The sequence below is a fragment of the Pimephales promelas genome, chromosome 17 (genome assembly GCF_988280905.1).
Source record: "Pimephales promelas chromosome 17, fPimPro1.hap1.1, whole genome shotgun sequence".
Lineage (NCBI taxonomy): Eukaryota > Metazoa > Chordata > Actinopteri > Cypriniformes > Leuciscidae > Pimephales > Pimephales promelas.
This window is the reverse complement of record NC_142785.1, coordinates 7,846,560-7,870,151: the sequence shown is the minus strand read 5'-3', so window position 1 is coordinate 7,870,151 and position 23,592 is coordinate 7,846,560. Positions and strand designations below refer to the sequence as shown.

The 23,592-nt window shown below is 39.1% G+C and overlaps 1 protein-coding gene across 3 annotated transcripts in view; it reads right to left on the bottom strand.

Moving 5' to 3' along the window:
• tecpr1a (tectonin beta-propeller repeat containing 1a) overlaps positions 1-22,170 on the bottom strand; it is a 33,571-nt gene extending 11,401 nt beyond the window's left edge. The window contains exons 1-14 of one of the 3 annotated variants that reach the window (XM_039688110.2): positions 21,871-22,170; positions 20,767-21,002; positions 19,833-20,015; positions 15,442-15,564; positions 15,194-15,319; positions 14,831-15,005; positions 14,608-14,708; positions 13,869-13,970; positions 12,171-12,319; positions 9,629-10,182; positions 9,394-9,539; positions 7,621-7,776; positions 6,609-6,758; positions 6,370-6,527 (exon numbers count right to left, since the gene is read on the bottom strand). In XM_039688110.2, coding sequence (XP_039544044.2) covers positions 6,370-6,527; positions 6,609-6,758; positions 7,621-7,776; positions 9,394-9,539; positions 9,629-10,182; positions 12,171-12,319; positions 13,869-13,970; positions 14,608-14,708; positions 14,831-15,005; positions 15,194-15,319; positions 15,442-15,564; positions 19,833-20,015; positions 20,767-20,991 — 2,348 coding nt within the window. In that variant the 5' untranslated portion in view covers positions 20,992-21,002; positions 21,871-22,170. Of the gene's footprint in view, positions 1-6,369; positions 6,528-6,608; positions 6,759-7,620; positions 7,777-9,393; positions 9,540-9,628; positions 10,183-12,170; positions 12,320-13,868; positions 13,971-14,607; positions 14,709-14,830; positions 15,006-15,193; positions 15,320-15,441; positions 15,565-19,832; positions 20,016-20,766; positions 21,027-21,870 lie in introns of all 3 variants that reach the window. The other 2 variants (XM_039688111.2, XM_089121854.1) reach the window with 2 other exon arrangements.
• Between the last annotated feature and the right edge of the window lie 1,422 nt (positions 22,171-23,592).

Genomic DNA, 23,592 nt, shown 5'->3' with positions numbered 1-23,592 from the left:
CTTGGATGTAAATTGTGCTCCTCGGTCTGACACCAGGTATTTAGGCACCCCCCATCGGGTAAATATTTCTTCTCTGAGTATTTTAACTACTTTCAGCGTCTTGCTATCTCGCAGGGGGAACAACTCCACCCACTTTGTGAAATAGTCAACAATCACTAGAAGGTATGCGTTTCGTTTCTTACTCAGAGGAAATGGACCCATGAAATCCATCCCCAAAGTGTGTCCTGGTTCATTAACCTGGGTATGCTGTAGGAAGCCACTTGGTCTTGTATTTTCATGTTTATATTTTTGACATATTTCACATCCTTTGACATACTGCCAAACATCCTTACGGACCGACGACCACCACGCTACTTCTAATAGTCGCAGCAAGGTTTTTAGTCGGCCTAGATGTCCTCCCAGCGGGTTATCATGGAAGTAATGTAAGAAACCTGGTATCAGCTCCTGCGGCACAACCAACTGGAACCGCTCTCCATCATTCTTGATTGGGATGCGCCGATATACCACCCCCTGGTGTTCTACGAAGGTAATCCTTTGATCTTGCCTCTTACTATTCTGGGGATTCCCCAGCAGGAGAGCAATATTACTGTCTCGGCTTTGGGCCTGCGAGATTTCTCCTAGAGTGTGAGGTATGTCGGATACATATCTGGGAGGGGTTATAGTCATACAGTGTGCACTGTCTCTTTCCAACGGCCCATAAGCTCGAGACAAGGCATCTGGTCCCAAATTAAGACATCCTTTCCGATGATGCACTTGGAATGTAAATTGCTGCAATCTCAGAGTCCATCGAGTTAACCGGGAAGATGTCTTTGGACAATTAAAGGCCCACGTTAAAGCAGCATGATCACTGTAAATGTCAAATGGCCTTCCTTCCAGGTAATGTCTCCATTTTTCCACTGCCCAGACCACCGCTAGACACTCTTTTTCCGAGGTAGAATAGTTTACCTCAGGTCCTCTCAAGGTTCTTGAGGCATAGGCTATTACTCTCTCCCCTTCAGAGGTAAGCTGGGAGAGAATAGCTCCTAGGCCCACATCGCTGGCGTCCGTGTGAACCTGGAATGGTAGATTGAGGTCCGGCTGCATTAGGACAGGTGGGTCTTGCAATTTCCGTTTGATAGTCTGCAGACTGGTTTGGCATTCTGGAGTCCAGTCCCATTTTACTCCTTTCTTCTTTAGATGGTTCAGGGGCGCAGTGATGTCAGCGAAGTGTGGAATGAATTTGTGATACCATCCAGCTAATCCCAAGAAGCGTTGGAGGGCTTTAAGATCTTTGGGCGTGGGATAATCTGACACCGCCTGGGTCTTTTCAGGATCCACTTCCACCCCTTTCTCCGACACGATGTGTCCCAGGAATTTTAACTGTCGTTTAAAGAAGTGGCACTTCTTCATGTTGAGAGTAAGTGAAGCCTGATGAAGTTTGTGTAGAATGGCATTCAGATGTTGTACATGCTCTTTTATGGTCCGGGAATATATTATAATGTCATCAATATATACAAAGCAAAACTGCCCTCTCAATTCTCCTAAGACTTTTTCCATCAGCCTCTGGAAAGTGGCTGCAGCATTTCTGAGTCCATAAGGCATAGAACGGAATTGAAACAGCCCCTGGGTGGTGATAAAGGCTGTTTTATTCTTACTTTCCTCCTCCATTTCCACTTGCCAGTATCCTGATCGCAAATCCAATGTTGTGAACCATGAGGCGCCTTCCATGGATTCGAGGATGTCATGAATGAGAGGCATCGGATATGCGTCAGGTATGGTCTTACTATTCAACTTCCTATAGTCGATGCAGAACCTGTAGGACCCATCCGGTTTAGGGACCAGGACTACGGGGGACGACCATGGGGAGCAGGAGGGCTCGATAATGTGGTCTCTTAGCATCAGACTGACTTGCTCATCAATTATTTTTTTTTTTAAAGGCGACACTCTGTATGCCCGAGATCTAACAGGCAGCTCATCACATAGTATGATCTTGTGTTGTTCTACCGATGTTTTACCGAGCAGCTGGGAAGTGGTGTGAGGCCAGGTCTCAATCAGCTTCAGTAACTCTTCCTGATTGTCGGAGTCCCATTTGGGAGTAACTTCCACATCAGGCAAAGCGAGAGAGAGATGTCCTGTAGAAGGCAAGGCATAGTAAAGACTCACGGTCGCAGAAGTGGGTTTTCTCTCTCCTACTGGTATCGTAACACCTCCAGGATTTATGGTAGTCGTTATAAAAGAATGATACATATACCCCTTGCCCACTTTCAGACCATATCTCCCTTGGCCTACATCCACTACAGCTTCAGTGACTCTGAGGAAATCCAAGCCTGCTATCAGGGGAAATGCCAAATGAGCATCCTTCATGATATATGTATCCACCCCACATACTTTCTCATGCCAATTGTAACAGATGGTTTTCTTATTGAATGCTTGATGTATCTTCCCGTCTGCCATAATGAACTGCTGAAGAGGTACCAGAGGGTTAGCACTTGGTTCACCCCCTAACTGTTTCCACAGACTTTCTTGCATTAGGGTGTAAGTGCTCCCAGTATCTAGTACAGCCTTCACCTCTTTCCCTTTTATTGTTACCGGGACTACTAACAGGGAACTTATAGGGTGTGGTTGCGCAATGGATAATCCTGCTAGACTTTTAGAGTTATTCCGTTCACTTGGTCTTTTATTGGCCTTTTCCTTCCCATTCTGACAATCCACCTTCTGCCAGTAATCCTTAACTCCCATGCAGTCTTTTTCCACCATTGAACCCACTTTTACCAGTTGTTCCACTGTTTTCACCGTTCCCCTCAAACAGCCTGCCACCCTGGGATTCGTGTTGTTAAGGATGCGGCTCACCATCTCTTCTTCAGCCATATCAGGTTTCCACTTAAGACAGAGGGCTCTGTAATCATAAGCGAAATCTCTTAGGCGTTGACGCGGCAGCTGCACCAGAGACCGCAGCTTATCCTCCACCTCAGCGAGGTAATCATCTGGAAGAAACGCATCCATAAATGCCTCTTTGAACGATTGCCAATCAGTCACCTTGTTCCTCTCAGCCTTCCACCAACTCAGGGCAGGTCCTTTAAGAACCGTGCTCAGGGTGCCGACCAGCTCCACACTTGGAAGGGGTCTGATGTTGAGATAGTTCTCACACTGTTCAATAAAGTTGAGCACGTCCGAAGTCTCAGAAGACTCTCCAAACGTCGGAAACTCCAACCGAATTGGGGGCCGGCCGCTGAAAGATGAGACACTGGGCACCACTGGAGGGGTAGGCACATTAGATACAGGATTATTTACAGAGGTTACATCATAAGTAGCATTGCCTGTCTGGGCAGTGGGAAAGTTAACACTAGATGTAAACGTGGTCTTTCTATAATCATGAATCGAAGATATGGGAGTAGTTGGTGAATAGGGCTGTAATCTAGACAGATAAGAAGGTGTACTGGAAATTCGCAGCTTTTTCAATTGATTCTCCCATTTTGCATCTCTTCTGAGAAAACAATCAAACACCGCTCTCTCCAACTTTTCCTGTGATTTGCGGAAAAATTCTTCCAAATCTGCCAAGCCAGCGTCCACTGCCTCACGAAAACTAGTTTCTCTATTAATCGAACTGTCCACTGCCTGCTTACAATCATTTTCATTTGTTTGTACTCTAGCACTAAGAGCCAATAAATCCACTTTAAGTTTATCAACTTCAGTTTGCATTGTTTGTAACACATTCACATTCAATACACTGCTTTCCTCATCATCATCATCATCGTCATCAGATTTTTCCTCATCATCAGAAATATACAATGAGCTAAGCATAGATGTTATTTCACCGGTAGGATTACGTCTAGTTACAAACGGACCAGCAGTGAAATCTGCAGCTGATGTTACACCCAAACTCATTCTTGAGTCTGAAGCACCAGCATCAGAGTTATTGGTATTTACAACTTGTATATTTTCATTAGCATTTCCATTCGGAGATTTCATTCCATCATTTACATTTATCTCTTCATCCATAACCAGGAACAACAAAGAAACAATTTCACAAAAAAAAACAGAACGTCCCCGTACGGGCCACCACTATGTAACAAACTGATCGTTGTACAGCCAAGTTACAAATTAAATAAGAACGTCTATTCTAATTTCCTTTTCCTTTTTAAGATGGTTGAAAACAGAGTTCATGGAACATACTGCAAGTTCAAAATCTCCTTCCGTGTATTTCACACAAAACATACACACAAACAATAATACACCACAACAATATAAAGCCCGTTGTATGAGAGTAAGTGTGTGTGCAAGTCCAAAGGCAATGTCTATAGTCCCGCGTGTGTGTGTGTGTGAGTGTGTGTTAAGATCAGCCTCACCAGAAGGAATGTCAACACCGTGAGCGTGATCAAAAGCGGGGATGACAGGCTTAAGTCCTCGAAAAGTAATCCTGGCAACGAGCCAATAGAAGTTCTCCACTGAGGAACGGCGAGTCGGCGCTTCTAAGACCATCGAACCCGGAAACATCCACATAAACACCGGCCGGTTTTGTGAATGAGAAGACGCTTCTCTTGAACCTTAGTTTTCCGGTTCCTTTTATGGCAAACTAAAAGTCTTTTCCTGTTTACCTGTGACCAACGCCCACGTGACAAACGTCATCACATGTTCAAGCGCGCACAGAACTTGGGATGCAAATACAGTACAATAGCAAGGCATTCAGAGTAAAGAGTAAAGTAGAAAAAGTTAGGAAATTCCCGTGACTAAACATTAAATAATAGTCACTAACCATATCTAAACTTTCCTCCTATGTGGTCACGCTACACTATAATGGAAGACAGGAAACAAGGAGCTGGCTGAAGTTCAGGAAGTAGTGCAGCTGTGCATAAAGCCAATTATGACTCAGGTGTGATCCTAATTTTTATTTATCACAAATGTTATATCACTGTCTTCGATAAAGTTTTGTCTATCCATTTATGGTGTTTTTTTTTATTTTAGGGGTATTTTTGAATTTATTTACTTCAAAAAGTACCATATTTTCTATGTAAATTATGCTTATTTTGAGGTTTTATTTTTATAACTACATTAAAATATAATTCCAATAAGTTCTTAGAGCTAAAACCTAAAGATGAAGTGACTTTGCTGTCACCTGGTGTCTTATTTTAGAATGCTCTAAATTACAGGTTTTCCCATTCATTTCTACGGGTGCCCATTTTTGACCCAAATACAAGATTAAGGAGTTTTTTTCACCCACTTAACATTGTAGAATTGAGTCAAAAAATTGTGTGTGTTCAGGAGGCAAACATTTATCCAGAATACTATGGAAGCTTGTTTCCGCCACTGAATGAAAAATATAAAAGGTAATTGCGACTTTTTATCTCACAATTCGGACTTTTTTTCTCACAATTGTGATTTTAGTTCTCGCAATTCTGACATTATTTCTCAGAATTGCGAGATGGAAAGTCAGAATTGTGAGATATAAAGTCAGAATTGCGTGATATAAAGTCAGAATTGCGAGATATAAAGTCGCAAGTGCGAGATATAAAGTCAGAATTGCGTGATATAAAGTCAGAATTGCGAGATATAAAGTCAGAATTGCGTGATATAAAGTCAGAATTGCGTGATATAAAGTCAGAATTGCGAGATGTGAAGTCAGAATTGCGAGTTATAAAGTCAGAATTGCAAGATATAAAGTCAAAATTGCTAGATATAAAGTCGCAATTGCGTGTTATAAAGTCAGAAATGCATGATATAAAGTCAGAATTCTGAGATTTAAACTATTCTGAGGGGGAAAAAATTATGTCTTTTTTTCCCCTTAGAATTGGCCTAATAAGTCGCAATTGCGAGTTTATATCACATAATTCTGAGAAAAGATGTCAGAATTTCGACATATAAACTCGCAATTATGTGTTATAAAGTCACAATTGCCAGATGTAAACTCGCAATTGTGAGAAAAAAAGTCACACTTCTGTCTTTTTTTCTCAGAATTGCGACTTTATATCACACAATTCTGACTTTATATCTCGCAATTCTGACTTTATATCTCGCAATTCTGACTTTATAACACACAATTCTGACTTTATAACTCGCAATTGCGACTTTATATCACGCAATTCTGAGAAATAAAGTCAGAATTGTGAGATATAAACTCGCAATTGTGAGAAAAAAAAGTCAGAATTGTGAGAAAAAAAGTCAGAATTGTGAGATAAAAAGTCACAATTATTTATTATATTTTTTTATTCAGTGGCGGAAACAAGCTTCCATAGAATACAGTTTTAGGGTTAAAAGAAAACAAAATCGATTCTGGCAATGGAACATTTGAAGACTTTAAAAATTAAGTTAAAAGCTATTATAATCCTTAAAAGTAGGAAGTGTGTATATATACTTCTTCACATAAAATCAATCAATCAGTCATCTGATTCTTACATCTGATCACATGGTGTAGGGTAGGGAGATGCCTCAAGGTCTTTTGTTGGTTCGCTCACAAAGATGTCACCTTTACAGGTGACTGACCAGATGGCTTGTTTGGATGGAGGGCCCTGAACGCTTCTAGAGTCACAGCAGGACACACTGAGCAGAGCCAGCTGATGGGATGAACAAACTGTCAGTCAAACTGCAAGGAAATCACAATTAGATTTTTCCAATGATTCATGCTCTCTCCTCACCCAGTCATACATCTCCAGCTCTGTGGCAGCAGCCAGGCGGATGGGCCATCTCTGTTTGGTTCGCTCTGCTGTATAGATAGCAAATGTGTGTTTGGAGTCATTCAATACTGGCACCAGGATTGTCACTTCGTTTATGAACACGTGGAGATACTGGACAAAGAATCAAAGCGAAATAGAGGTTAAATTGATCAAATGTGTCAATCTATACTACATGAAATGACTTAACAAGCACAGCTTTGTGTCCTGTGTAGATGCACCACTGTTGAAAAGTTTGAGGTTGGTAAGATTCTTTAATGTTTTTGAAGGAGATCAGCAGAATAAATAAATAAACAGAAAATAGCGCGTGAATACGAACGCCAATTCCACTGAATTGCTCTTCTTCAGACCGTAGAAATGTCACCATCTGAACAAGCTCGACATAGAAGTTTCTCGCCGTAGAAAAGCAACTCTTCAGCGCATGGAAGACGTATAAGTGCAGTCATATTTTGTTCATCTAAAGCATCACTGAAGTAATGATTTGTTATTTCAATTATTCTTTATTACTGTTATTTTTTAACGATTCAACAACATTACAAAGTAAACTATTGTAAGCTTTTTTTAACAATAAAAAAAGTCTCTCCGGTATATTATATGATTCTTTTGTGAAATTAAATGTCATTTTTAAAAAGTTTATATGGGGTGGGACCAAAAAACTTGCATTCTTAATGAATAAGATTTTAATGTCTTTTAATTTTTTTTTTTTTTATAAATTATAAAACTAAAACCCCAATTTTTTTAACAGTGGTGTATTTCCCATTGAAACATGAAGATGGGTGGGACATATCAAAGGCTTGTACCTTTGTGGCATTAATATTTATTGTCCGTTTTTCCCAGAAGAGAAAAAGCTGTACATTTTAAATAACCATGTTCTAAAATAGATCTTTTAGCAGTACACTGATCACAATAAATGGCATCAAAATGAATAAACATGGATTTTTATTCCATAAGGGCCTTCTCCTGTATGTAAGATTACCTTCTTCTCATCATTAAAGGTGTAGTAGATAAACAGAATTCCATCCTTGTTGCCCTCTGCTCCTGAGAACTGTTCCAATGCAAACTGAACATCCACCCATTTATGAGGCTTCCAGTCTCGCCACCACTGCATGGTGCCTTTCTTCACCCACACAGACTAGAAAGGACAGGAATCAGGGTGAATTATCAAATGATTCTGATTTTCTTGGGGGAACTATATTCAGTTCTACCTAGCTGAGGGCCACTGTGCCACTAACTGATTGCTTTAACACTTTATAATAACTACACGCTAATAATCATTAGTTAAGCATGAGTAAACAGTTAATTCATCATTCATAAAGCATTAACATACATACAGTATAATAAGCAATTTACAAATACATCTATAAACGCTTTCTTCTCGATTTAAAAGCATTCCTATAATTCGTTTAATAATTGTTTTTTCATCCTTTATTAATGATCAATTTATCATTTCTAAATGAATTGCATTTTTCCTAAAGCAGTTATTTAAGAGTTGTCAGTGGTTCATAAGATTACTTAGAATGTTTAAGTAAATGATTAATAAACTATTTAAATGTACATTCATACATCTTATCATTCAGACATTGTTAACATGCTTTATTAACATGTATTTATGCTGTAATTCAGGGTTAATTCACGTAGTTATAAAGCATTTAGTAGTGGTCAGTAGGGTTGGGTATCGTTTGAATTTGAACGATTCTGATTCCGATTCCTTGTTTCGATTCCGGTTCCTAAAGATTCTCGATTCCGATTCTTTTAAGAGGCAGGGTCAAAAAAGTTTAGCTAACCTTGCTAACCAACGGTCTTTCTGAAGGAAATAATACTCCTTCTGTAAAAATACTCCTTTTGTCACAAATTTTGCATTTTGCCGAGATTTCGTTATTTTTAGAAAAGTGAAGCCACACTTTGGACCGCCGACGTAAGGTACTCATGTTCGACTCGTGTGGTTATGCCAACACTTCCGGTAGACGTTTCTTCGTTAGTGTTGTTCAGCGGTTTCTTTTTCCGCTCGGCGGACTGTGAATATCGAAACTAGGAATCGAAATTTTAACTTTTGAACGATTCCGGGAAAAACTAAAAGTTAGTAGCCTACCGGTTCCAATCGATACTCGATTCGCGATACGCAACCCTAGTGGTCAGTTAACTATGTTTGTGAGCTCGTCTAAAATGAGGACTATTCATGCCTTTTAAAACATTTATAAAGGAGATATAAAGGCTGTTAAATATTTCTATGTTCTGTATCACTGTGTTGTGTTAGTTACATTTTACTGTTTAGAAGATTTATGCACATTTAAATCTCCTTTATAAATGCTTTACAAAGCATGAATAGTCCTCACTTTAGATGAGCTCACAAAATAGTAAACTGTCCACTATTAAATGCTTTATAACTACATTTACTTACACTTTCTAAGTGATCTTATGAATGACTGACAACTCTTCATTCACAGCTATACTTCATTTAGAAATTATTCATTGATCATTAACAAAGTATGAAAATACATTGAATTAATGACTTACTGTTTAACTGTTTACTCATGCTTAACAAATAATTAATAGCGTGCAGTTATTAAAAAGTGTTACCAACTATTTTTACTATTCCGACTAACTCTCGGAGCACTAGTATGGACACTTACTGTTGCTATATCAATGATGGTCTAGATATAATAAAAAAATAAATAAAAAAACATGACAAAACTGGTTAGTATTGATGCAAAGATCAGATGAGGTGAACCGTTTGGTGTTTGAGCACTACCTGTTCAATGGCCTGCTCATAATGCATGAAATTCTCCATTTCTCTCTTGGAGCGCTCGCTGAGCTGCTCGAATATCTGTTTACGCCATGCTGCAGTTTGAGCAGGTGTGATGGAGAGAGACATGGCCTGCATGGAGGAGTTCAGGGCTGAGGAGACAATTTGACACGGTCAGGGACAAAGTGAATCATTCAATTCCATTACGCAGATTATATTATACACAAATGACCCAGCTGACCTGTGGATGTAGATGAGTGGAACCAGTTGAGCTGTGAGTGACAGTCGACCAAACATCCCCCGCCACTGACCCAAGCCCATTTTGGATGCTCATCTGGCCCATAAGGCTCCTCTAGGGCCAAGTTATAGGTTGCTACAGAGGACAAGCTGCAGGTTTCAGCTGCGTCTACTCCTCCAGGTCCGGGCGAGAGGTGCGTCTGGGCTTCCTCCAGGTCCACATTGCTCCATTGAGGGTTCAGCCCACCTGATTGGCTAGGAGACAGAACCTGGGCTGGGGATGCCCTGTCCTCTACCTCTTTTTCTGGCTGATCCTCCTCAGGAATAGATGGGCCAGCTGGGGGGACGTCACGACGACTGATCTGGCCTTCGCGATCAGACACAAGTTCAGAGATGAAGCTGTCACTGGTCACTTTGGGGATGCGTGGTTTAGGGCTGTCTCCCATTTCAAGAGATGGGTCAACTCCACCCACAGCTTTTTCAGTCTCAGGGTCCGCATCACTCAACACTGATGCCTGGGACTCCAAACGCACCTCGCCACCAAAGAAACAACCAGCGCTGCGAGGTGTAGTGACAGAGTGTTAACATGTACAGTATCATAAGTTTGGAATCACTGAGACACGTTTATATAATTGATACTTCTGTATCATTTGATTGATCAAAAATAGTCAAAAGCATTCAAATGATTATACATTTTAACCTGTGATGTCAAAGCCATTTTTAATATCCATCAATCCAATTTATTAAGAGAACATCTAATGAAATGATCTAATCCTTCTTAATAAATAAATAAACCTTTTTAGCAGGGTTCCCACACCTTGGTTAACTTCAAATTCAAGGACTTTCCAGGTCCAATACCCTCAAATTCAAGGACTTAATGTGGAAACACATTTCAAGTGAGAGCAAGGTTACATCGTGTTACTTGTTGTAGGATATATTGTTAGTTTTGCGTAAGTGAACATCATGGCGATGTACAACACAAAGTACCTCACGCTGGAAACAATTAACGTAAAGCATAGATGCGCGTAACTAACGTAAATCAAGCAAGCTAGTATGGATAGGCTACAAAGTGTTGGCTAAATAACATATTAGCGGAGCAGAGGGCATTATATGGAATTTTTTCCAGAACAAATTTCTTGCACAAAATAAATACAAGCACTTTCAAGGACCTGTATCTTTGTATGTTTATTTTCAAAAACTTTTCAGGGGCTTGAAGAAAAATTCAGACTTTCAAGGATTTCAAGGACCCGTGGGAACCCTGTAGCCCCTCTAATAAGAACTCAATGGAAAAACTGTCATTATAACACTTTTATATACCTATCATTTAATGAAAAAAAAAATAAATAAATACAGTGATGTGAATAAGTTTGGACACCCATGCTAAAGTTGCCTAAAAAGAGGAATAAAAAAATCATCTTTTGGATATTGATCTTAATACCTTAATTAGAAAAATGAGGAAAACTCCAACCTTTAAGGACACAAATTTTCTTTGTGAATGAATAATGTATCGTAAATAAATAAATGTTTTTCCTTAAAATACAGGGTGCATAAGTCAGGACACCCCTATGTTAAATTCCCATAGAGTCAGGCAGATTTTTATTTTTAAAAGCCAGTTATTTCATGGATCCAGGATAATATGCATCCTGATAAAGTTCCCTTGGCCTTTGGAATTAAAATATCCCCACATCATCACACACCTTCCACCACATCTAGAGTTTTACTTCAGTTAGCCTAATAGCTGGTTTGATTTGCATTGAAAGATGATCTTATGGAAAGTACCCCATGCCAATCTCTAGGTGTGGGGGAAGGTGTGTGATGATGTGGGTCTATTTTACTTCCAAAGGCCAAGGGAACTTTATCAGGATGCATATTATCCTGGATCCATGAAATAACTGGCTTTTAAAAATAAAAATCTGCCTGACTCTATGGGAATTTAACATAGGGGTGCCCAGACTTATGCACCCTGTATTTAAGGAAAAACATTTATTTATTTATGATACATTATTCATTCACAAAGAAAATGTGTGTCCTTAAAGGTTGGAGTTTTCCTCATTTTTCTAATTAAGGCATTAAGATCAATATCCAAATGATGATTTTTTATTCCTCTTTTTAGGCAACTTTAGCAGGGGTGTCCAAACTTATTCACATCACTGTATTATTTTCTATTTAAAAAAAAGAATACCTGACTAATGAAAAAATCTAAATATTATTTTTGTCACATATGACAATACATTGCTATTTAAAAAAAGAATACATAACATTTAGTGAAAATTTCAGTCACATATTGTATGACAATGCATACTTAATAAATGATCTTTTTCCATTTCCTTTAGGTGGTAAAAGACCAAAAAGAAACATCTTTCTCAAGAAATTAATCAGTTTATTGTTATTTTAAGTGTGCAGTACTGATTTAAATAAAGAAAGCAAACTCTAGTCCTCTTTGAATGATTTACACCACCTGGTGGTGACTTTTTTAAATGCAACACATGTTGCACATTATATACGTATATCTATTCTACACAGGCTAAAGACTGAAGCTAACTAACCTCTGAAGGCTACTAGCACTGGCGCTTGAATGGGAACGGTCACTATCTCTGGGTACAGACACAAGCTTCCAGGCCTTCCCGCTCAGCTCGCTGGCAGTCACACCCTGACGGAAATACACCGCCCGGTCTTCAAAACCAATGCCCCACACCTGAACACAGAGTCACATCGGCCTTCAGAGATCTGTGTAATAACTGCTGAAATGGGTTCAGCACTTATAATTCTCACTAGAAACACATACTCCAATGAATACATGAATATAGCAGAATATCTGTTATTTTAACAGACCAATATTTGCATATTTGTGAGTGATATGTTTCCATTTTCATATAACGTTTTCATTTAATCAATACATTGATCCATATGAAAGTTTTCATGGCTAAGATTTTTATGCTTAATTGGGTTCATGAGATCTTCTTGGTCTTTGTACAAGGCAAATTACAAAAATACATTATATATATATATATATATATATATATTAGGGCTGTGCAAAAATTAATTGCGATTAATCGCATCCAAAATAAAAGTCTGTGTTTACATAATATATTTGTGTGTGCTGTATATAATTATTTTGTATATATAAATACCTATGCATGCATGTATATATTTAAGAATTATTTGCGCTTAAATTCTGTATATATATATATATATATATATATATATATATATACATAATCTATATTATATAAATATAAATATTTTATAAATGAATAACACATTTTCTTAAATATATACATGCATGTGTGTGTATTTATATATACAAAATAATTATATACAGCACACACAAATATATTATGTAAACACAGACTTTTATTTTGGATGCGATTAATTGCAATTAATTTTTGCACAGCCCTAATATATATATATATATATATATATATATATATATATATATATATAGCTGACAACGGGCAATGTGCATTTAAAGTGGATAAAAGAACTACCTCAAAATCGTTTGAATACGCCACATTTACTGCAGCGGCTTGTGCCACTTTGATTATAAACTACCACAGACACATCCATGACTTCGTGTCATAGGATGTTATATAGGTCACTTTAAAATGAGTGTGAAGTTATCTTTGCAGCTCAAAATTTTGTAAGTTCATTCGTATTTATCTCTTTATTTTATCTTTAAGTTTTTAAAAAATATTTTTATTAACCTTATAATTAAACTAGGATCTGTTTCTATCCATTTTAATGACAAAAATAAAGGCATATAACCAGTTTATTTGTAGTGCGCTGACAACATAGTTTTATATAATTATTTATTTTATTTATTTATTTATTTGTTTATTTCGAGCAATATGTAGTTGCACATGACAAGGCAATACGAAGCATTTTGGTTAGTCTGTACAAGCCTTTAAATTCATCATATTTACATCAACTTTAACAAACATCATATTTACATCAACTTTAACAATTAGTTAAATAATAGGGTTAATAAAAAAATAATGACCGATGATTCCAATGTGTGTGCAAAGTTTCAAGAGTAGAGCATGTTGACAGCCCCATAAGTACCCGAAATTTGGAAAATATTTTTTTACCTTAGGAAAACAATTAGGCCCTAATAAAAAAAATCCATGTCATGACTCATGACCCCTTTAAGGGTGAACCACCCATATGCTTATTCAATGGAAAAAGTACATTAGAGTCATGAATTAATAAGGTAAACCATAGACAGAACATTACTAATCTCTGACCTGGTCATTGAGGCCCACGTTGATCATGACCATCTCTCCAACCATACCTATCCAACCAGAGCCACAAGGATTATGGGAATTCACACCCCGTCTAAACCAGACCTATTAGAAATAAGAAGATGAGGAGAAAAAAGCTAAGTAACAACAAAACAAAGAAAAAAGTCCAAAACAGTTCAAAATTTGGGGTTGGTAATTGTTTTTTTAAATGTTTTTGAAAGAAGACTCTTATTGATCAAAAAAATGCAGCAAAAAGAATTACTATAGTGAAATATTATTAGAACAGTTTCTATTTTTATATACATTTAAAAATTAATTTATTCCTGTGATGGCAAAGCTAATTTTTAATAATAAACTATTTGCAGTCTTCAGTGTCACATGATCCATCAGAAAAATCATGAGAAATATTATCAATGCTGAAATATACATTTTTATTTCAGGATTCTTTGGTGAATAAAAAAAAAAAAATGAAAAGAACAGCATTTATTTGACCTAGAAATCTTTCGTAACATTTCGTATAAATGTATTTACTGTCACTCTAGATATTTAATCTTTATATCAAATCTAATCTAATATGTAAGATTTTGCTAAATTTCTAGAATGGATAACACAATATGAATGAATAATACACTTTTTTATAATGAAAAGAAATGCTCAAAGCTGAAAAACAAACTGTTACTAATGGTCCCAGATTTTGGTCCCAACTCTATGTGCAAGTGTAACTATATAAAATAGGACTTACTTTATGATCTTTAGTGACAGCCCACACTACATTCACACCTACAGCTACGTGTACGGCTCCAGCTTCAGGGCTTGGCGACTCCACTGTGACCCATGATGACCCTTTGATTACAATATTATTAAATATAGACAAGGGATAGAAATACTTTATCTACTCAAAAACATTTATTAAGGTTACAAATAGTAACTTGGCAAAAGTGAATATACTGCACCACAGCACTCACCATTGAGACAATCTCTGCCGATGCCCTCTCTGACCATCAGATTACCCTCCCACAGGACAGCCCACACCAGGTCACCCGGCCCACAGCTGATCTGCACCACCTCCCCTGGAACGGGCACCTCCTCCCAAAAGGAGCCCTCGGGATTATGGTGGTTGATGTCACACCGGAACCACACCTGCTCAAATGTACAAACAAAACTTTTTGTGGATAAATGGACGTGATTCAACTTTTTGTAGGTGTTCCAAGAACCAATAATGCATGCTGTACCCTCTGTACAGAATTGTAAAATGAATACATTTCAGGCGCACAGGGTGTTGTTGGACATGGTACAATATGTAAGCTTGGAATGAACTGAGTTCTGACCTTTCCCTGCAGAGAGACCGCCCACAGAGACAAACACCCTCTGGGCTCCTCGGTGATCTCCCAACCACCACAACTGATGTCATTAAACGGGTCAGGGAGAGACTCTGTCTGCTCCCCTGAAGGGATCTGCTCTCACATATAAAATTCACAGACACATAGAGACAAGTTTGTAATCAACGTTTAAAGACAGCCAATGAAGATAAGATATAATATATAATTGCTCCCAAAACCTTTGTACTGGTACACACCATGACCCATGTTTCCTGTGCCTTGTACCTTCTGTATCGTAACCATCTGCGGCGACGCACGCAAGAGTTCCACTTTTTGTCTTTTGTATAAGCGGCTGGAAAATCAATGGCATATGTCCATCCCTGAAAACACACAGAAGATCAGTTATGGCTTAAAGTAATTTAGAGCTCTATTTTAGGCTTAAAGGGTCTTTCAGACTGCCAGTTTAGTTCGACACACAGTGAAAGCTGTCATGCACATCGCCGTACCGAACATGAGACTACCTGAAATTGTTCAGAAAGTAAAACAGCATGTTTATTTAGACAATTTTAATACATTAATATATATATATATATATATATATATATATATATATATATATGTACTGTATATATTATATAAATTTGAGTGTGTGTATACATTTATACATACAGTATATATATATATATATATATATATATACACACATATATCTATATTCATATAAATATAACTATATATATATATATATATATATATATGAAGAGTTCAGATGCAAAAGCCTCTAAATGCCATTTGAAATTTTCTTCTTTAATGATGATTTTTATCAAACTTGTATATTTAAGTTCAGTAATTTCACTTTAATAACAATTAATTGGTAATTATCATTGCCATTTAAGTGAAATTACTGAACTTACATATACAAGCTTGATAAAAATCATCATTAAAGAAGAAAATTTCAAATGGCATTTAGAGGCTTTTGCATCTGAACTCTTCATATATATATAACTATATATACATATATATATATATATACAAACACATAATGTAAACAAAAACCTTTATGTAAGATATCGCTTTGACAGCAATAATTAATTTACAATTCCACCTTAAACTGTCAGAGAGAGAGATATATCAACCCATATATTGTCTATCAAATCATGTCTAAAGCATCAAAAAAGAAGAAAGAAGAAAACAAAGGAAAGGTAAAAGGACGGGGGGGGGGGGGTAGCAATGGGATAAGGAAGGAGAGGGAAAGGAAGAAAAAGTAAAAATAAAACGAAGATGAAAAAGAAAGTGAGGGGGAAAAAAGGAGGAAAAGAAAGAACTGACTGACTACCCTAAAACACTCCAAACTGACATAATTTTGGTCATTAGTTTTGTTTGTCTGTATGTGTGATTTGTATACTCTTTGTAAGAATACCATACTTCCGTCAAATTTAAATTTGCTCTGCAAGTTAGTCTGGCAAAGAGCTCATGGGGTGTCATATCATGGCGTTCGCTTGAGATAGCGGGTCTCTCTTGAGGGGAATTTCCCACTGGGAGGCCACCAAAATTTCCCTCATGTCCGTGAACCAGGGCTGGTTCAGCCAGTTCAGGGCTACGAGGATCACAGATGTCTTCTCCTCCTCTGTGTGTTCTCGAATCAATCCCAAATCATTTGAGCCGAGCCAGGGTGAAGCCTCCACTCTCCTTGAGGAATCCCATTCCTCGATAGCATATCCTCCCTGTGGTTCAAGACACGGGGAATATGCGCTGCTCTTATAGAGAGAAAATGCCCGTCTGCCCACAGCAGGAGACTCGCCGCCTGCTCGAAAATGGCTCTGGCGTGCACGCCTCCTTGGTGATTTATGTACGAGACTACAGACGTGTTGTCGGTTCGAATCAGTACATGCTACTGCTCCAAACGAGACTGAAAAGCTTCGAGGGCTAGTGACACCACCTCCAACTCCAGGCAGTTCATTTGCCACTTCCTCTGCAGCTCAGCCCAGAGACTCGAGTCCGTAATGCCCATGCATACCGCTCCCCAGCCTGAGGTTGATGCATCCGTCAAGATCGCCGTGTGTCGCGTCACGATACACATAGACACTCCTGAGCTGAATAACTCCGGGTTTTTCGACGGTACCAGAGTGCAGGCACAACTGTAAGTAACCGTGATGCGCCAGAAGACCATGCCCTTGGAGGTACTCGAGTTTTCAGCCAGAACTGTGGCGGTCGCATATGCAGCAGACCCAGATGACACACTGATGAAGCTGCTGGCATCAGTCCCAGAAGCCTCTGAAACTCCTTCAGTGACACAGACCTGCCTGGTTTGAAACGGCGTAGAGATGATGATATTGTCTCTATACATTCTATATGAGAGATGGGCTCGCGTCATCATAGAGTTCAAACATACACCCAGAAATGTTGCAGTCTGACTCAGAACGAACACACTTTTCTGTTTGTTTACGCGCAGTCCCAATGAATCCAGGTGGCGAAGCAGTGCTTCCACATGACCGATTAGCACATCTCTCGAGTGGGCTAGAATCAGCCAGTCGTCCAGATAGTTGAGGATGCGCATTCTACTCGATCTGAGGGCAGAAAGCACCACGTCTATACACTTCGAAAAGGTGCGGGGGGCCAGATCCAACTCGAATGGGAGTAGTGATGTATTGTGGTGCGTCACTATCTGGATATGAAAGTATGCGTCCTTTCAATCCACCAATCCCCGGGACGAACTTGTGCCAGGATCTGCTTCAGCGTTGTCATTCTGAACGCGCTTGTGAAGCGCTCAGTTGATGGGTCTCAGGTCCAAAATTGGACGGGGGGACCACTTCTATCGCCCCTTTCTCGAGCAAACTGCAAACTTCCTGTCTCAGAACGGGGGCGTTTTGGGGCAAAGATAATGACCGATTGACAGGGTGGTCTGCATCTGACCACGCACCCTATGCCAAGCACCCATGGTGAAATCCCCGGAATAGTTTCCTATGCGCCCAGAAAGTGACAGAAGCCGCTTTCCGACCGGAGGGACTTTTGCAGTTCCTAGAACCTAACGTTCCTATAACCCTTTTTTCTCGTGATCCGACCGGACTAAATTGGGGATTTTTTAGTTCCTCAGACCGTAGTTCCTATAACTCTTTCAGTACCTAGTCTAGAGCGAGGACTTTTTTAGTTCCCTTTCCCTAGGTCTACGTTGATTGGTTCAACTTATAAGTCATGCCCACTGTCAACACGGAACTTGTAGCGTGCTGTCTGCCATACGCTGTGTGTTTTTGCAAAACATTACAACGAGGATTAAGACAAACATAACCCATTCAACCAGCTAATTGCTAACGCTAGCTAAACTTACTCGTCGTTTTGTTTGCCTCCTGCACTCTGCTCTTTTATCTTCTTCCATCATAATACTTAATATCATATTACGCTGGAGCCTTCGTCTTCTGTGTTTCTCTGTACAGAACTCAAGCATAATCTTTAAACGCCGCCGTTCGTTCTCCGTTATTAGCCTCCTCCATGCTGGTTTGTTGTTGTTGTATGTGGCCGCGCTACGTCTAGTGATGACGCTATAAAGACCGTCGCCATGCTTGTGTTACCCCTCCTACCATTTCCTATATCCACTTGGCCAGTGCGAACGCAAGCAGCAAAACCGAGTTTGGGGGAGAGTAGTTCTTAGAACTGTTTAGAAGTGGACAGTTCCTATAACTAAGTTCCTGTAACTACTTGGTCGGAAAGCGGCTTTAGTGGGCGCGCTAATTCTGCGTTCATCGTTACTAATGCCGAGGTGCTTAAACTGGAGCCCCACCCCTGCATGGCTGATAGCTTCGACGGGAGCACCAGCTGGTGCACGTTAGTGGTGCTTTGGAAGCTAATACTGCTGGAGATGATTCGGGTGAGGTCTGTGCCCCTTTACCGATCAGAGCATGTGCTGACACGGAGTAAAGCCTTGTTTATACTCAACGCGTCTGCACAAGCGCGAAGGTGCGTGCGGCAAAAATGACTCGTTCGGTGTGCAAGTCCCCATTTCGCTTGACTGTGTGTGCACGGCTTTTTTTGTTTCAATGCTGCATCCGAGGATGAATGACTTCAAGCCGAATCTGCCCGAGCATGTGTGTCTCACCGCACCGGCACCCAGTTTGCGAATTGCAAAATTGCAACGTTTTTTTTGTTAAGGTTTTGTTACTGTGTGATTTATTTAATGGAAAGCACATTCACTTCTAGCTGTCTTGCTGTTAATTTTAAATAAACGTATAGCAAGTAGCTAATCAGTGTCTGCTCGCTTATTTTAAACTAAGTTGTTCTATAACAGATGAACATCGCTCTGCATACGTCATCATCTTCATCGCTCTGATTGGTTGTAAGTCTATCCAATTGCGCCCAGAGGCATTTTTGAGCTACAGTACGTCTGTTGGTGACACCCCATGGGAAATAATTTGTCTATGAAGCTTTGGCAGACCATAACTCAGTTACAACTGAGAATGGTCTGGTTTTAACCAGGCTAAGAATACCACATTTGTAATTAAAACATGTGGTAAATCTTCATAAAGTAAATTAAATCCACAAGGGGGTGACAAGTTTTGTCACTTTTCTGAACACTATAGCACTGAAGTAATAATAATAACAATTAAAAAAATTTATATTTTGACCCCAAAACCCTCTTAAAGGCATCAATACTGACCCCTTTTTCAGTGGTCTCTCCTCCAAAGTTTTCATCCACGTACCAGTCCGCCTCCCACTCCCAGTTGTCAGAGGGTAGCTGAAATTCACCCAGAGGCTGGTGCTTCAGCCCTGTGACATCACTCCACTGCCAGCGGTCACTGGGCAACAGCCGGTCCGAGAAGCCATCCACAGGGTTCCACCTCTGAGAAGGAACAGGAAACACAGTGAGTCTTATTCACTTTCAGGTGCTGTAGAGTCAATGACAAAATAAAAAGTGTTTACAATAAAGTCTATTATAAAACACATGTGCAAAGTTCAAATAATTAACTCTTCGTATTCATGTTGGTTTTGAGAAACATTTTTAAATGTAATGTGGCATAAAAGTAAAATAAAAAGTAATAACATTTTCATATACCTTGAATAAATGTGAGTGAACAAATCGTAAAATTTAATATATATTTTCAACCTCTACTTTTTTCAGTAAGGACACTGGTCAAAAAGTGACAGTAAAAACATTTGAAATGTAACAAAAGATTTCTACTTCAAATAAATGCTTTTCTTTTGAACTTTCTAGTCATCAAAGAATTTCGACAAAATTATTAGGCAGCACAACTGTTTTCAATGTTTCTTGAAAAATCCAAATCAGAATGATTAAAGTAATTCCTAAGGAATCCTGTGACACTGAAAACTGGAGTAACGGCTGCTGAAAATACAACTTCGAACATTTTAAAATACATTAAAAAGTAAACTGTTATTTTAAATTGTAATATTATTTCACAAATGTCAAATATCAAATAATTGCAGTCTTCAGGAGCATAAGACACTTCTTTCAAAAAACATTTTTAAAACTCTTACTGACCCCAAACTTTTGAATGATAGTACACGTGTGTATATACACACACACATACATATATTGACCTACATGTCAGTCTGTATATAGCTATTGAGCACACCTGGTTTTCATACGTCTCCTCTTGGTAGCGGATGGGCACATCACTGGCATGGACATTCAGGTAGATGTTGTGGTCACATGCGATGCTCCAGCAGCACTGCTGCACAGCTGTGATGCGCTTGAACTCCAAGTGGGCATCGCGGCAATATTCCCACTGCTGTCCAGCGGTGGAAAGGCAGTAAACCCTCCCGTACACATCAACAGCCCACAGGAAGGAGCTCGGCATGATGCACCCTGCTGCAACAGACAAGAGAAAGAGATCTGCAGATAAACAAACACATCAGCATCAGTTTGTGGCTTCAAAAAGTGTTTAGAATCAAGGGCTCTGAGTTAATTACTCTCAAATTGAAATGAATTTCCTCCCCGCTCTTTCCTCTGCTATGAAAGCAGATCTGCAGTCAGCTGATTCTCATTACTGATCTGCAAGCTGCCACAACACTGAAGGAGACCTGTTAAACACTGTTATTTTGTTGCCTCCTAAGCTAAAATGAAGGTCCCAGAAATACACAATAAACTCCATAAAGGTCCAATTAAACCACAGACCAATCTTACAAAACAATGCGGTGATATCATGTTATAGTATTATATTGTAATACCATGGAACTGAATGATTGCCATATCCAATTACTATACATTAATTTGCAGATCCTATGGTAAAAATTGAATTAAGATGGTACTACGTAAAAAAAATGGTAAAACCATTTATTTTAGTACTTTATTTATTAGTTTAGTTCAATATATTAAAAAGCATTACTGAAGCAAATTATCGAATGAGGAAAAATAACAATTCCTGTTGTTGAGCGCTTGTTTGTTGATGCATGTAACGTTAACATAATGCCGGTTACTAGCATTGCTAGCTAGCAATGACAGCATATAAGAGATAAATATAGAATAACGTTACTTCACAACAACATATTATATGGGGGAAAACAAGAATACAACTAGGATACAGTCAGAGAAACATACTGAAATGAATGACTGCACCTGCCTGTCTTCCGCAGTGACAGGTTTATGTACATTAGAACAGGGATGAACATATCCTAATAGTTTTGCATTCACATCGTGGGTGACAGTATCAGCTGCTGTCCAGCATATTGTTACATACCTTATCTGTGTCAGGGTGTAAGCACTGTGCTTATGTTTTCATTTTGAGACCATTCAGCTTTGCGAAATCGTTTCGTGATTTGCCCATGGATTTGCCCGATGTGTACACTCAGAGATCCCAAACAGGAAGTGGTAAGAATTGTGTTGTGTTGCACTGCCTTATTGACCCGGCAGGGGATGCCATTAACAAAGATGATGGGATGTACGGTTAAGGTTGGTTCCCTTAAAGCGTGTAGTACTCCACCTCACATTGTTTTACTTTCCCACCCAATAACCCTCTAAATGTACACGTACTTAGAAGATAGTCCCTGTCACAACAGAATGTTGCGGGGCAACAAAAGTAACTATCTGTTGGTGCACGCAGTGATAAGCTATAAGGCCTTATCATACATATAGTCAGATTTTAACTCTAGGATATATAGAGAGAGATGTGTGTGTGTTTGTGTGTGTGTACAGGTGAAGGTATGATTAACAGAAACATCCAACTCAAAAGTAACTGTAGCCTACTTTTTTTAGTGTTTAGTCTCAGCCTTGACAGGCTAGGCAACTTAATGCTATTTCATACATATGGCAATTCAAAGTGCTTGACATAGAGAGGAAATAATCACAAAATAAAAGCAAGGAAAATTAGGTTATTCAAAAGCTTTACATAGAGGGAATTACAATAATCACACTGTAGCAATTCATAATTGACAATAATTCGTTATTGTTTTGACATGACTGCTGAAATTAAGGTCTGACTCCAGAATCACAACGAGATTCCTGTCTTGATTTTTAGTTGTTAGACCCCTAGCGCCAAGGTATGCGTTCACCTTGAGAACATTATCTTTGTTTCCAAACGCAATGACTTCAGTTTTGTCTTTGTTTAACTGAAGAAGGTTTTAACACATTCAACTGTTTACTTCATCAATGCATTGGCACAGGGAGTCAATGGGGCTGTAGTCCTGTGGTCATTCATACTGTCCAGATGTGTGTGTGCCACACACTGCAGAAAGATGATGGAGGGACAAGTAGATATTGTCGTTTAGCACTCTTGAACCAAGTTTGTTTAGGTGATGTCCATCCTGTTGAAACAGTTGTCTCTAACTCCAGAAAAGATTGAAGTTGTCAATGAAGTTCACCCCTTTTACGTTGCAGTTTTCTTTGCAGCCATAAGCCCAAGCAACCGTGAAAACCTGTTTGTTCCTCTTGCTGGTGTGGTCCAATGATGAATGTCTGAACTTTCAGTTTTTTTAAGTGTTTCAAAAAGTTCATTGAAATCCTTCTTAAGGAGTTCTGACTGATCTGTATGAAAATCATTCTTCCCCACACGAATGATAAGTGAATTTGCAGTCTTATGTTTCATCAGAATGTTCTGAAGTTCCCTGTTTACATCGGAAGTTGTTGCTTGTGGAAGTCACCCACTATCAGAGTCCTGTGCTCGGCTGCGTTCTGAGCTGAGTGCCGCTGTTTGCTCGACCTTGAGCGCCAGTTAGCATCAGTGTTAGCTACTGGCTGATTCGACTACAGCACTGAAATTTAATAACTGTTCTGCCATGTGATATGGCCACCTTATCCTTGCAGGTGTATGCCCCAGTCCTCAGAAAACCTTCCCCCCTCTCCCGTTGTCATCGGCCCTAAAACCAGTTCTCTTCAAAGGCCATTATCATCTCGGCTCCCCTGAGCAATCTCACCAAGAGACATTAGTTTTAATGTAGATAAGATGGAACAAAGACTCCAGGTC